At 41.8% G+C, this 13,782-nt stretch overlaps 1 protein-coding gene across 1 annotated transcript in view; it reads right to left on the minus strand.

The window, feature by feature from the left end:
• The window catches only part of xpnpep2 (X-prolyl aminopeptidase (aminopeptidase P) 2, membrane-bound), a 75,517-nt gene that overhangs the window by 46,125 nt on the left and 15,610 nt on the right, over positions 1-13,782 (minus strand). The window contains exons 5-7 of the mRNA XM_067997009.1: positions 7,573-7,680; positions 7,415-7,489; positions 2,507-2,653 (exon numbers count right to left, since the gene is read on the minus strand). Coding sequence (XP_067853110.1) covers positions 2,507-2,653; positions 7,415-7,489; positions 7,573-7,680 — 330 coding nt within the window. The remainder of the gene's footprint in view (positions 1-2,506; positions 2,654-7,414; positions 7,490-7,572; positions 7,681-13,782) is intronic.

Genomic DNA, 13,782 nt, shown 5'->3' on the forward strand with positions numbered 1-13,782 from the left:
TCTGATTTCACATTTTGCCACATGCAGTTGCCATAAGGAAATTGTCAAAATACAGAAAGCTGCAATGTCACAACTGTTTGAAAATGTTACAATTTGTCCCAACGTCCCAGTAGCAGTGTAGCCTTATGGTTTAAATGATTTCAAACCTTTTGAAAATCTGAGACCCCAAGCCTGAAATACCTCCTCCTGAGCCTTAACAAATGGTCGAGTATATTTTGGTTTGCTAATGTTAATGTTTTATAAAAAGTAACATATTAGAAAGGTTAGAGGTTAGTTTTTCAGCTGCAAGGATCCTAGTCACACAGCAATTTGGTTGTATTTTAATTATGTAGGCAGCAAGAGTGGAATACGAATTTTGAAAAAGGTCTCGGCTAAGTTTGTGAATAAAATGGTTTTCATTTCAAGCAGGAGGTGCCTTGCATGTTAGATGTGCAGGGAAATAGTTTGCTATATGAAAAATGTTTGGTCTCAATTAGGATTTGGAGTTGGGGAAGCTTTTGCCCACTGGGACAAAGGGTCAAAATAATATGCAGTTCCATTTATCCTGCAAAAGAAAGAATTCCACATCACTAATGATACCGTCCACCTGATCCACTGCGCACGCGATCCAATGCACTCCTAATCCATGGCTTACTTGATCCACTGCTCACATTATCCACTTTTCATCTGATCCACTGTTCACCCAAACCCCTGCCCATCTGATCCACTGCTGATGCAATCAGTTGCCCACTCAATCCACTGCTCATTCAATCCAATGTTCATCTGATCCACTGCTCACCAGATCAGTTGTGTATCTGATCCACGCCCATCTGATTAATTGCCCAAACAATTCACTGCCCACAGAATCAATCCACTAGCTACAGGAGTCAATGTTGACCCAATCTACTGTCCACCCAATCACCACTCCATCCTATCCACTGCCATCCAATACACTGCCCAACTGATTTATTGTCCACTAGACCCACTACCCACTGTCCACCTGATCCACTGTCCACCTGATCCACTGCTCTCCCATTCTCCAAGCTCCAAATTGACTATCCACTCATTGATCACAGAATTCCAATTTACAGTCCAGTAAATGTTTTCATTATGTTGAGTTTGAACTGATAGGTAGATAGTTGGAATGGGTTTGGTTGTATAGGATTCTTTATTAGAATTGATTTGAGGAGGCTTGGTCCGTGCTTTGTGTTAAGTGTGACTGTAATGCATTCAAAATTGAATGTATGAGAACACCATTGCTTGAATATTGAAGCGCCTTTAGTAATGTTCTTTGGCCCTCAACCATTCCGATTATGGAATTGGAAAATACATTGTCAGATTCAACAAGAAACAATAAGTAAATTGTGTTTTTGTGAAATACAATGAATAACATCTTGCTGTAAACATGATCACCACTAGCACACGGCACCAGTGACAAAGATGCACTCAATATTAATTCTTGCTAGAGGTTAGTGCATTAAATAATGCATTTATCATTTCTACAGGCAGAACAATTGTGTAATGGAGCTCTCTAAATGGGAGTTTTGACTTTCCTGTTAGGAAAGTGACAATAAAATAATCCCATGCTTCACATTATGTAGTTCCACTGGTAGAACAGTGGGCTCTGGAGGCTTGTAAGTCATTAAATGGAACACTGTGCAACAATGGAGCATTCCATCTTGAGACAGGGAGGGAGGGGGAGAGGAAAAGCTATCAATACCTTCCTGCTAGATTTTCCTAAGTGGCCTGGAACAGCACCTCTGCCCGCTTGGTGTTATACCACCAAGAACCAACCTAATTTTCCTTGATACACTTTTATAAATATTCAGTGGGCTCGGGGAGGTGGGGTAGATAGAGGAGAAAATCCAGTGCTACTGTTGGAGCTGAAAGGGTCAAGGCAGCCGTTTTACGTCTATAATAATAATATAACATAAGTTATACGATCTGATGTCAGGTACCAGATGCTAATCCTAAATTGAGGGAATCTAACTAAATCCTAAATCTACTAATTATAGGGAAATTAGAAGTTGAGTTGAAAAAGTGTTTCTAACAAAGCCTTATTGAGCAGACATAGATTTCTCTCTTAGTTCAATTCCTTTTGCTTTATCTGCAGGAGAGGTGGGGAGAAAATTGGAGTACAGTTACATGGACATCAGCAGCCCTCCAGTACCTCACCTGTTTTTCATATGCGAGCCTAGGCAGACTGCAGAGTGGGCTGTACCTACGAAACCATGCTGCAGCCTGGTGATGCAAATTTCCTAGCTTGTAGTGTGACTTCCAGGTTGGGCGGCTCCAGAGAAACCTTCAGGTCACTTTGAAGTTATACCCTGCACTGTTAGCAATGGAGTTACTACAGGATGTTCTCCATAATTAAGGCTTTCCAGGTTGGTGCTAAAATTGACCTTTTTAATAACAAAAATCAAAGATTAAGAGTATAATTTTCTTCCATTAAAAATGGCAAGAATTTTGAACAAAAGTATCCCGTCTACACCATTCTTTCCCTTTAAGCTTAAGAAAAATAATTTACCAAGTAATTCATTTGGCACTTTGAAAATATTCTCTGTAGGGACTGGTGGGCGCTCCGCACCCCAGATATCATCCACCAAGTTGTGTTCTTTGGCAACAAATTGTCGTTTGGCTTGAAGCAAAGGCTTGCTGTAACTCTCCCAATCCTCTGTTTAAAAAAACAAAAACACACCAGAGATCAGAATGTATTTCCCCGCTGACCTGCTGTTTATCTAGAGTAGCCATAGCCTAATAATTGAAATACTAAATGCTTGATAGCACCTTCTCATATTAAAGCTATTCACACATTGAGTTGCTTTTTGGAGTACAGTGACTGTTTTAACGTAGGCAAATGCAATAGCTATTTTGTGGCAGCAGCATCCCACAAATGGCAAAGGAGAACGAGCAATTAATTGGTTTTTTTTGTAGCGTTTTGTAGCTTTGAATAATGCCATGCCATGTTTAATGTCCACCTGAACCAATAATGGGGACCTCATTTAAAATCTCATTTGAAGCACAAAACAATTCACATAAAGAAAATTTCTCATCCTAAATTATTAACCGTAACATTTTAAAACTCTGACAATTAAAGTTCCTTATTTATGTCATAATGTTCAAAGATTCAAAACTTGTGATATACCTTAAAATGCCTTCAATTTTGTTGCCACACATATGAATATATTAATATCCCCATTTCCATTCTATCAATAAGCTTCTCCAATGATAATATCACAGAATGCATCTCAACAACAACAACTTGCATTTACATAGCGCCTTTAATGTAGTAAAATGTCCCAAGACGCTTCACTGGAGCGATTATCAAACAAAATTTGACACTGAGCCACATAAGGAGATATTAGAACACGTGACCAAAAGCTTGGTCAAAGAGGTAGGTTTTAAGGAACATCTTACAGGAGGAGCGAGAGGTAGAGAGGTGGAGGAGTTAAGGGAGGGAATTCCAATGCTTAGGGCCTAGGTAGCTGAAGACACGGCTGCCAATGGTGGAGCGATTAAAATCGGGGATGCACATGAGGCAAGAATTGGAGGAGTGCAGAGATCTGTGAGGGTTGTGGGGCTGGTGAAGGTTACAGAGATAAGGAGGGGCGAGGCCATGGAGGGATTTGAAAACAATGATGAGAATTTTAAAATCAAGGCATTCACGGACCAGGAGCCAATGTAGGTCAGCGAGCACTGGGTGATGGGTGAACGGGACTTGGTGCGAGTTAGGATACGGGCAGCAGAGTTTTCGATGAGCTCAAGTTTATGGAGGGTGGAAGATGAGAGGTCGGCCAGGAGAGCATTGGAAAAGTCGAGTCTAGAAGTAACAAAGGCATGGATGAGGGTTTCAGCAGCAGATGAGCTGAGGCAGGGGCGGTGACGGACGATGTTACAGAGGTGGAAGTAGGCGGTCTTGGTGATGGAGCGGATATGTGGTTCGAAGCCCATCTCAGGGTCAAATAGGACGCCAAGGTTGTGAACGGTCTAGTTCAGCCTCAGACAGTGGCCAGGCAGAGAGATGGAGTTGGTGGCTAGGGAACGGAGTTTATGGTGGGGACCAAAGACAATGGCTTCGGTCTTCCCAATATTTAGCTGGAGGAAATTTTTGCTTCTCCAATATTGGATATTGGACAAGTAGTGTGTCAAATGAGAGACAGTTGAGGGGTCGAGAGAGATGGTGGTGAGGTGGATGATCTCAGTCATATTTCTACCATCATATGTTCAACACATGAGATTATCCAGTGGAATATTTTACATTAGAGAAACATAATTTTCCCCCTGTTTTCTCCCTTCCTCTCCTGAAGATGCTGGTGTTTGCTGAAATGCAGTCCCAAAAATAACAGTTGTCCTTTGGTACTTTGAACAAGTGACCATTCTTCATGTGTGAGACTAGACAATGACTATAAACAATCCAGTCAACTGCAAAGAATATCATAGCTATGTTTTATCGTTTCCTTGCTCAATATACACATTCACGGTACTTTCCAGCAGCATGATTGGATAGCTATTCGAGTGGGAATTTTGGATGATTTTTTACCCCAAGCATAATAATTAGACAAGTAAGGGGTGATTTTTAACTGCCGGCTGTCCATTTCTTGCCTGAAAAACGGATGGCCAGCAATGGAGAATCGGGAGGAAGGGGCATCTCAGCCATGCGTTGGACATCCAAGGTCCACCTGATGCAATTTTCAGACGAACAGCACGCCAGCCTCTTTCCTGCCCTCCCACAACTATCGAGCTGCAGCGGAGCTGCCATTTGGCACCTGCAGCTGACCGGCTACATTGAAATGAAGGCCAAACCTGAAAATGGTTTTGGCCTTCTAACACCGGCTTTGGGCAAGTTGCCTGGCCACTCAGCCCACTTCGCACCTGTTTGAAGTTGAAGGTTCACTCTTAGACTCTACAGAATGAACTCGGTACCTTGAATTGTCAAACAGCCTGATCATAGAGAGGCCGGGGGGAACTCAAAGGCTATTCACTGTGTGTTCTATCGACTAATCAACGAATCCTTTTTTCTTTAGTGTATGCAGTTAAAGAGTTCTCTCAGTCACTCTATTGACTTTGGTGAGTTGAGGCTAATCATCTCTTGCTCCCTCCTGTTCCATTCCTTGCTCTGCCAGCTGTTCACTTGCCATTGCATCCAACTGCATTTTGAAAGTCATCAATGGTTTGGCTTCTAATACCTTACCATAGAAATTATTCCAAACATTTATCACTCTCAGTAAAAAAAGCTTTCATTAATATCTGTTTTAAATTTGCAGTTTATGCATTTAAATTTACATCTCAATCCACTGGTGTCTGGGTCTGTTAAGCTGTATCTTTGTCCCCCTGATTTCTGTCTTTTTATTGAACCAATCTCCTTTCACCATAAATCTGTTATATCATTTGCTCCCCCCCATCTATCAAGCCAACTTTTCGCTCCCATCTCTCTCAGCCTTTCTCCATTCTTTGGACTATGCCTTTCTCTGCTTCCCCCTGATGTGTCTCTGTCTGCTACCAATCTCTCTATTGCTATGTATCATTATGCCTTCATTGGTGTAGCTACAGGAACAGAATGGAAGATCAGTAGCAAGGGGGCAAAGGAATGTGCTGGTGGGGATAAGGCCCCATGATGGTATTCAGGTCAGGGCATTGATGAAGAACAGGAGCAGAGCAGGGGTGGAGACAGAAAGAGAAGATCAGTTGGGGCTGGTGTTGGGATCTGAGTGTGGGTAGTGGCCTTGAAAGGAATAGGAAACATGGAAAGAAAGGTGTTGGTTGGAGTTGGGGTCAACATTGTGGTCTGTGTTAGGGCAGAAGCCAGGAAGAAAGAAAGAAAGCCTGGATTTACAAAGCACCTTTAATGTCCTGTCTAAAGCACTGTTGTTATGTAGAAAAAGGCAGCAGGCAATTTGCACACACAAAGGTCCCAAAAACAGCAATGAGTTAGTGACCAATTAACCTGTTTTTGTGGTGATGATTACGGGATAAATGATGGTTAGGACACCAGGATAACTCCCCCGCTCTTCTTTGAATAATGCCATGCAATCTTTTGCATTCATCTCATGAAAGTCTCATCTGAAGGATGGCACCTCCAACAATGCAGCGCTACCTCAGTACTGCACTGATGTGTCAGCTTTGACTATGTGCTCAAGAAGAAAATCAAGGTGCAGATGGGGGTGAATGCAGAGCGGCAAGGCTGTTAATAAAGGTGGAGTTTGCGTTGGAGGAGCTAGCATTTGGGGACGTATCAGATGAGAGACAGAGATAATAGGCTCAACATTGCCCCCTTCCATTTGGAGGCCTGCAATGCAAGGTAAGTAATAGTAAGTATAAGTGTCTAGGAATTTTAAGTAAGTTGGGAAAAGTAAAGTCCCCAGCTGTTATCCCAGTCATGAAAAAGTTGTCACACCAGGCATGACTAAATCATGATGCAGGAAATAAATGTGATAAACAGGAAGTGCATGCAGATGCAAGATTTTTGGTAATTCGGAGGATAGGCTGGTGAGAAAGTGAGGCTGGGGACCTTCCATTTTGCATCATGCCCTCACAGTTATATCCTCCTCTACCCTGTCATGTTTATTGACCATAATCCCCCTATCTTCTCACTCTCATTTCATCCCACTAATTCCCATTATCTTACCCTAACTCTCCCATCTGCTTCCCATCTGTTCTATCCCTCAATGCAACACTCCTTCACTGACCCTCTAAATCCCCCTTCCCCTGCTACTTATGCCGTTTACTCCAATTGCTGACTTATTGAGCTACATTGCATTTTTGCACAAGAGCCGATCTCTTGGAGGCATTTCATGAAGCATGACTATTTTTTCCATTATATAGAAAAAAACAGAAATGATGCAGGATGGAACGATCATATCCAAGCAGAAGTTCAGGAGGGTGCATGCATGCACTCTCAAGTTTCAGAGCTTCTAATAAATTATTATGTAAGTTGCAGCGAATGAAATAAATGGGTTTGAACCAGGGTGCAATGCCATAATAATTTTGCTGCTGGCACTACTGAGATTTCTCGTGCCTCAACAGCGCCACATGCAGGAATTATAGTGGCACTGTAATCATTTACAACAAACACAAATTGAAATACTGGTAAACTTATATGAAACAAAAGTGCTGCAAATTTTAAAGGAGGATCATCACTGTTTTGCAGCTGGTAGATGAATACAACAGCTGTGAAAATGTGACACTTGATAGTGTTCCCAGTCATTGACTAAAATTAGCAAAGGCAGGAAAATATATTCAATACCCAATCTTGGGTTCTAAAAGCTTGACGATTGTAGGAGGAAGGCAAGACTGAGGGTGATAATGAGTTACTCTGGTTGTAGGTCCTTGAAAAAAATGAATTAGAGTTGAATATTGCAATGAGTCTTAATTTAAACATGATGATGAGGCTCAGAGTAAATAGAATAGAAAAATCTTATGAATGCTGATTCCTTACCAACGGAAAACACAAAGGGGTCAGCACCAACTATTTCTCCCGCCGTTGTTTCATTTAGAATCCAGTCTACAATTGCTGAGAAAAATAATAGTTTTTTTTAGAAAAAAATTAAAAATTAAAATTAGGGCACTAAATCTCTCATTGCTGTTAATACTCACATGCCCCTGAGTTGAGCTCCCAGTTGCAGTCCATCTGACGTTTAGCTTGAATCCAGTAACGTCCATCTGTCCAGACTGCAGCCCCCGTCTTACTGACTACCGCAGTACCTATGAATCAATTAGATGGGTACATCTTACTAAGGATGCAATCTGTTCCTGTTTGACTTGCACCTTACAGTGAATGGTGGCATTTTCCCAAATGGAAGGTGAAGGATTTTTGGACTTTTAATACCAGCTTTTAAGGAAGACTAAAGGGGTAGACTAGAAACCCTGGACTACTTGGTAAAAGATCAGAATTTGGTTAACAAAAAAGGAAAGAAAGTTAAACTTGACCAAAATCAGAAGGCATGCTGAGAAGCTTGACCAATTCGTGCATATTATTATTACTGCTTCAGAGTGTTGAAGAGAGAAAGTGTTGTTCAAGATCTGCCGTACTTTCAAAGGACAAGGTTAGAGATTAGGAAAGCATAATAAAGACAGCTAACTTCCCCACTCTGGAGACTTGAGCACAAAATCTAGGCTGACACTCCAGTGCAGTACTGAGGGAATGCTGCACTGACGCAGGTGCTGTCTTTCGGATGAGATGTTGAACCTCTCAGATGGATGTAAAAAATCCCATGGCATTATTCGCAGAAGAGCAGGGAAGTTTTCTGCGATATCCTGGCCAAAATTTTTCCCGCAACTAACATCACTAATTGATTATCTAGTCATTATCACATTGCTGTTTGTGGGAGCTTGCTGTGTGCAACTTGGCTGCCGCATTTCCGACATTACAACAATGACCACACTTCAAAAGTACTTCATCGGCTGTAATGTGCTTTGGGACGTCTTCAGGTCGTGAAAATTGTGATATAAATGCATGTCCTTTCTCTCTTTCTAAAACCATGAGAAGATAGAGAGATGAAAACTATTGAAAGCCTGTTCTGCCAATAGAAAAAGGGTATAAAAACAGCCATTTTATAGTAATTTCCAGGAGACAGAACAAGAAACAGTTCAAAGAATTAACCCCTCAGTCTCCCAGAAGAAGGAATGATCACCTTGCTTCTGAGTTAGAACCACAGACCCATAGAAAAGATACGGCACAGAAGGGGGCCATTCGACCCATCGTGTCCGCGCCGGCTCAAAGAACAACCAGGTGCCTATTCTAATCCCACCTTCCAGCACCCGGTCCATAACCCTGCAGCTTACAGCACTTTAGGTGCAGGTCCAGGTACTTTGTAAAAGAGTTGAGGGTCCCTACCTCTACCACCAATTCGGGCAGCGAGTTCCATACACCCACCACCCTCTGGGTAAAAAAGTTTTTCCTCATGTTCCCTCTAATCCTTCCGCCAATCAGCTTAAATCTATGTCCTCTAGTTCTTGAACTCTCCGCTAGGGGAAACAGGTACTTCCCGTCTACTCTATCTGGGCACCTCATAATTTTGTACACCTTAATCAAGTCTCCCCTCAGTCTCCTCTGCTCCAATGAAAACAACCTCTGCCTATCCAATCTCTCCTCGTAGCTGCAATTTTCAAGCCCTGGCAACATTCTTGTAAATCTTCTCTGCACTCTCTCCAGAGCAATTACATTCTTCCTGTAATGTGGTGACCAGAACTGCGCACAATACTCCAGCTGTGGCCTTACCAGCATTTTATACAGTTCCATCATTACATCCTTGCTTTTGTATTCTATACCTCGGCTAATAACGGAGAGCATTCCGTATGCCTTCTTCACAACCTTATCTACCTGTACTGCCACCTTCAGGGACCTGTGCACATGCACTCCAAGATCTCTCACTTCCTCTACCCCTCTCAATATATTCCCGTTTACTGCATATTCCCTTTTACTGTTTGCCCTCCCTAAGTGCATTACCTCACACTTATCCGGGATGAACTCCATTTGACACTTCTCCACCCACTCCACCAACCCATTGATATCTTCTTGGAGTCTACAGCTATCCTCTTCACTATCAACTACATGGCCAATTTTTGTGTCATCTGCAAATTTGCCAATCATGCCAGTCCAAATCATTAATATATACCACAAACACTAAGGGACTCAACACTGAGTCCTGTGGCACACCACTGAAAATTTATTTCCATTCACAAAGACATCCATCGATTTTTACCCTTTGTTTCCTATTACTGAGCCAATTTTGGATCCAATTCACCTCATTTCCCTGTATCCCATGGGCTTTTACCTTTCTGACCAGTCTTCCATGTGGGACCTTGTCAAATGCCTTACTAAAATCCATGTAGACAACATCCACTGCACTACCCTCATCAATCCTCCTTGTCATTTCCTCAAAGAATTCAATCATTTTGTAAGGCATGACCTTCCCTGAACAAATCCATGCTGACTATCCCTGATTAAACCATGCTTTTCCAAGTGACAGTTTATCCTATCTCTCAGTATTGATTCTAATCGATTGGCCTATAATTGTTTAGCCTTTCCCTCGTACCCTTTTTAAACAATGGTACTACGTTTGCAGTCTTCCAGTCTTCTGGTACCTCCCCTGTATCTAGTGAGGATTGGAAAATGATCCTCAGAGCATCCGCTATTTCCTCCCTGACTTCCTTCAATAGCCTCGGAAACAATCCATCTGGCCCTGGAGACTTATCAACTTTCAAGGATTCCAGTCCCTCTAGTACTTCCTCTCTCGTTATGTTTACCTTATCCAATATTTCACACCTCTCCTCTTTAACTACTACGTCCGGATCATCCTTTTCCTTTGTGAATACAGAGACAAAATATTCATTTTAAAACCCTACACACATCCTCTGCTTCTACACACAAGTTACCCTTATCATCCCTGATAGGTCCCTAGCTATCCTCTTGTTCTTAATGTACTGATAAAATATCTTTGGGTTTTCTTTAATCTTACTAGCTAATATTTTTTAATGCCCTCTCTTTGCTTTCCTTATTTCCCTTTTTACGTCATCCCTGTACTTTCTAAACTCCTCTAGGCTTTCTGCAGTGTTTAGTTTTCTACAGTCATAAGCTTTCTTTTTCTGATTTATCTTGCCCCGTATACTTCTAGACAATCAGGGAGCTCTAAATTTGGCAGTGCCACCCTTTTTCTTTGAGGGGACGGGTCTGCTTTGTACCCGTAGAATTTCACTTTTTAGTGCCTCCCACTGGCTTGCCACTGATTTCTCCTCAAGTAGTTGTGTCCAGTCCACTTCTGCCAAATCACCTCTTAGTTCTGTAAAATTTGCCTTCCCCCAATTTAAAATGTTTACTCCTGATTTAACTCTGTCCTTTTCCAAAATAATGCTGAAACTAACTGAATTGTGGTCACTATCCCCAATATGTCACTTCACCCACTTGCCCATCTTCATTTTCCAGGACTCTTGTTGGGCTTGTCAAGTACTGGCTAAAAAAGTTCTCCTGGACACTGATCAGTAATTTTGCGCCCTCTGTGCCCCTCACACTGTTTGAATCCCAGTTGATGTTATGGTAGTTGAAGTCCCCTACTATTATTGCCTTCTTATTTTTGCACTCAGAAATTTGCCTGCATATTTGTTCTTCTATCTCCCTTTCGCTATTCGGGGGTCTATAGTACACTCCTAGTAGTGTGACTGGCCCTTTTTTATTTCTTAGCTCAACCCATATGGCCTCGATTGATGATCCATTTAGCATATCATCCCTTCTCACAACTGTAATTGATTTTTTTAACCAATAATGCTACCCCCCTCCTTTTTTATCATCCACTCTATCCTGCCTCAAAACTCTATATCCAGGGATATTGAGCTGCCAATTATCCCCCTCTTTAAGCCAGGTTTCTGTTGTAGCAATGATATCATGCTTTGTTTGTAATAGTCCTTGCATTGAAGTATATACCCTTTAACCTCATCAAATTCTCGTGCTGAACACTATTTAACCTTTGCTTCTTTTGCCTTTGAGTCGTTAACTACGTCACTAACTGCTTTTCTACTTCCTGTTTCCTGGTCTGAATTTGTCCTATCTGTACCTGCCCTTTGGTTCTCATCCCCCTGCCATACTAGTTTAAACCCTTCCCAACAGAACTAGCAAATGTGAGGATATTGGTCCCGGTTCTGCTTGGGTGCAACCCGTCCAGCTTGTACAGATCCTGCCTTTCCCAGAATTGGACCCAATGCCTCAGGAATTTAAACCCTTCCCTCCTACACCATCTCTCAAGCCACGCATTCATCTGGTCTATTCTCCTATTTCTGCTCTCGTGGCACTGGGAGTAAACCTGAGATTACTACCTTAGAGGTCCTGCTTTTTAATTTATTTCCTAACTCCCTATATTCTGCTTGCAGGACCTCATCCCCTTTTTTACCGATGTCGTTGGTACCGATATGGACCAGGACCTCTGGCTGTTCACCCTCCCCCTTCAGAATGTCCTGCAGCCGCTCTGTGACATCCTTGACCCTAGCACTAGGGAGGCAACATACCATCCTGGAGTCACATCTGCGGCCGCAGAAACGCCTATCTGTTCCCCTTATGATGGAATCCCCTATCGCTATTGCTCTCCCATTCTTTTTCCTCCCCTCCTGTGCAGCTGAGTCACTCGTGGTGCCACGGTCTTGGCTCTTGCTGCATTCCCCTGATAAGCCATCTCCCCCAACAATATCCAAAGCAGAATATCTGTTTGAGAGGGAGATGGCCCCAGGGGACAGCTGCTCTATCTGCCTAGTCCTTTTACTCACCCATGTTGTACTCCCAAATAAGGTTGTAAACCTCTTTATCTGTAAAACTGTTGTGTCTTAATGTCAATAAAACCAATTATTTAGAAACGTATTCCAATCTCGGTTGATTCTTACCTCCCACACTCTAAAGAGTGAGAGAGAAAAAACCTAGGAAGGGATTTGGTTTTTCTTTCTTTATTTGGTGAATTTGGTTGTTGTAAGTTATAAGCAGGCTTGGGATTTCTCACTGAAGGAGTAATGAAAATTCCTGGTCCTGGAGTTTGGTTGAAGACTCAAATCTCTTATACACAAATCACTCTGCTATCCTATGGTGCGCAGCATTCTCTTATTGCGGCTAACATTTTGGCATCAAAGATCACATTACAGGGCATCACTATCCCTCTGTTAGAATGTACATGCAGTAAGGAGGTGAAAAGCGTTGGCAGTCCCACAGCTATGGGGTAAAAATAGCAGAGCAAAGAAAAGAAAGAATTTGCATTTATGTGCCCTTTATGGCCTCAGGACATTCTGAAGCACTTTATAGTCAATAACGTACTTTTGAATTGCAGTCACTGTTGTAATGCAGGAAACATGGTAGCCAAAGTGCACACAGAAGGTCTCACAAACAACAATGAGATAATGACCAGATATTCTGTTTTTAGTGATGTTGGTTGAGGGACAAACATTGGCCAGGACAACTCTCCTGCTGGTCTTTGAATAATGCCATGGGATCTTTTACATCCACCTTAAGAGGGCAGACAGGGCCTTTGTTTAACGTCTAATCAAAGACGGCACCTCCGACAGTGCAGTACTCCCTCTGAAGTGTCAATCTAGATTATGTGCTCAAGTCTCTGGAGTGGGACTTCAACCCACAACTTTCTGACTCAGAGACGAGTTTGCTATCACTGAGCCATGGCTGACACCTATAGCAGAACGAAAGTTTTTAATATATTTTATTTATCTTCATTCAATTTGTTAAAAATTATATATTTTGAATATATAAATGAATATTACAGTAATAAAACTACTCCTGACATCTGAGTAACATTATTGCTGTAATATTGGGGTTTGTCTCAGTGTCTCAGTGTCACAGTGCATGAGCTAAAGCTTTAAATAAATGGTGACCCAGGGAATAGAAAACTCCACAGAGCTGCAAGTGGTTTAAGGGCTAAAATATTTATCGGCCAATGAATAACTCTGTGTCATATAAAATATGTGTTTGCATTGTGTTGCGAAGAATTCTATTGGTGTCAGCATTAAGGCCACCATTAAAGTGATGAATAGTCATGATTAAAGTTGTGGTTTATATATTATAAGAAGTAATAGATAACCAGGAAATAATCTTAAGGTTTGAATCTAATCTAACATATACTAAAGGGCTCAGCTGGCAGTTATAAATTAAATTACACCCTTAAAGTCTACTCCCAGCTATCCAATACTATCTATTTCATCTACAGCATAAGCTTATCAGAATATTTAGGAAAAGGATAATGCCATGAGGCCCAACAGTTCATTTTCTTTTGATAGGTCACAGCCCCCCCCCTTCCCCCATATCCATCTTATGACTGTTACAGT

This window comes from Heptranchias perlo, chromosome 15 (genome assembly GCF_035084215.1).
Source record: "Heptranchias perlo isolate sHepPer1 chromosome 15, sHepPer1.hap1, whole genome shotgun sequence".
NCBI lineage: Eukaryota > Metazoa > Chordata > Chondrichthyes > Hexanchiformes > Hexanchidae > Heptranchias > Heptranchias perlo.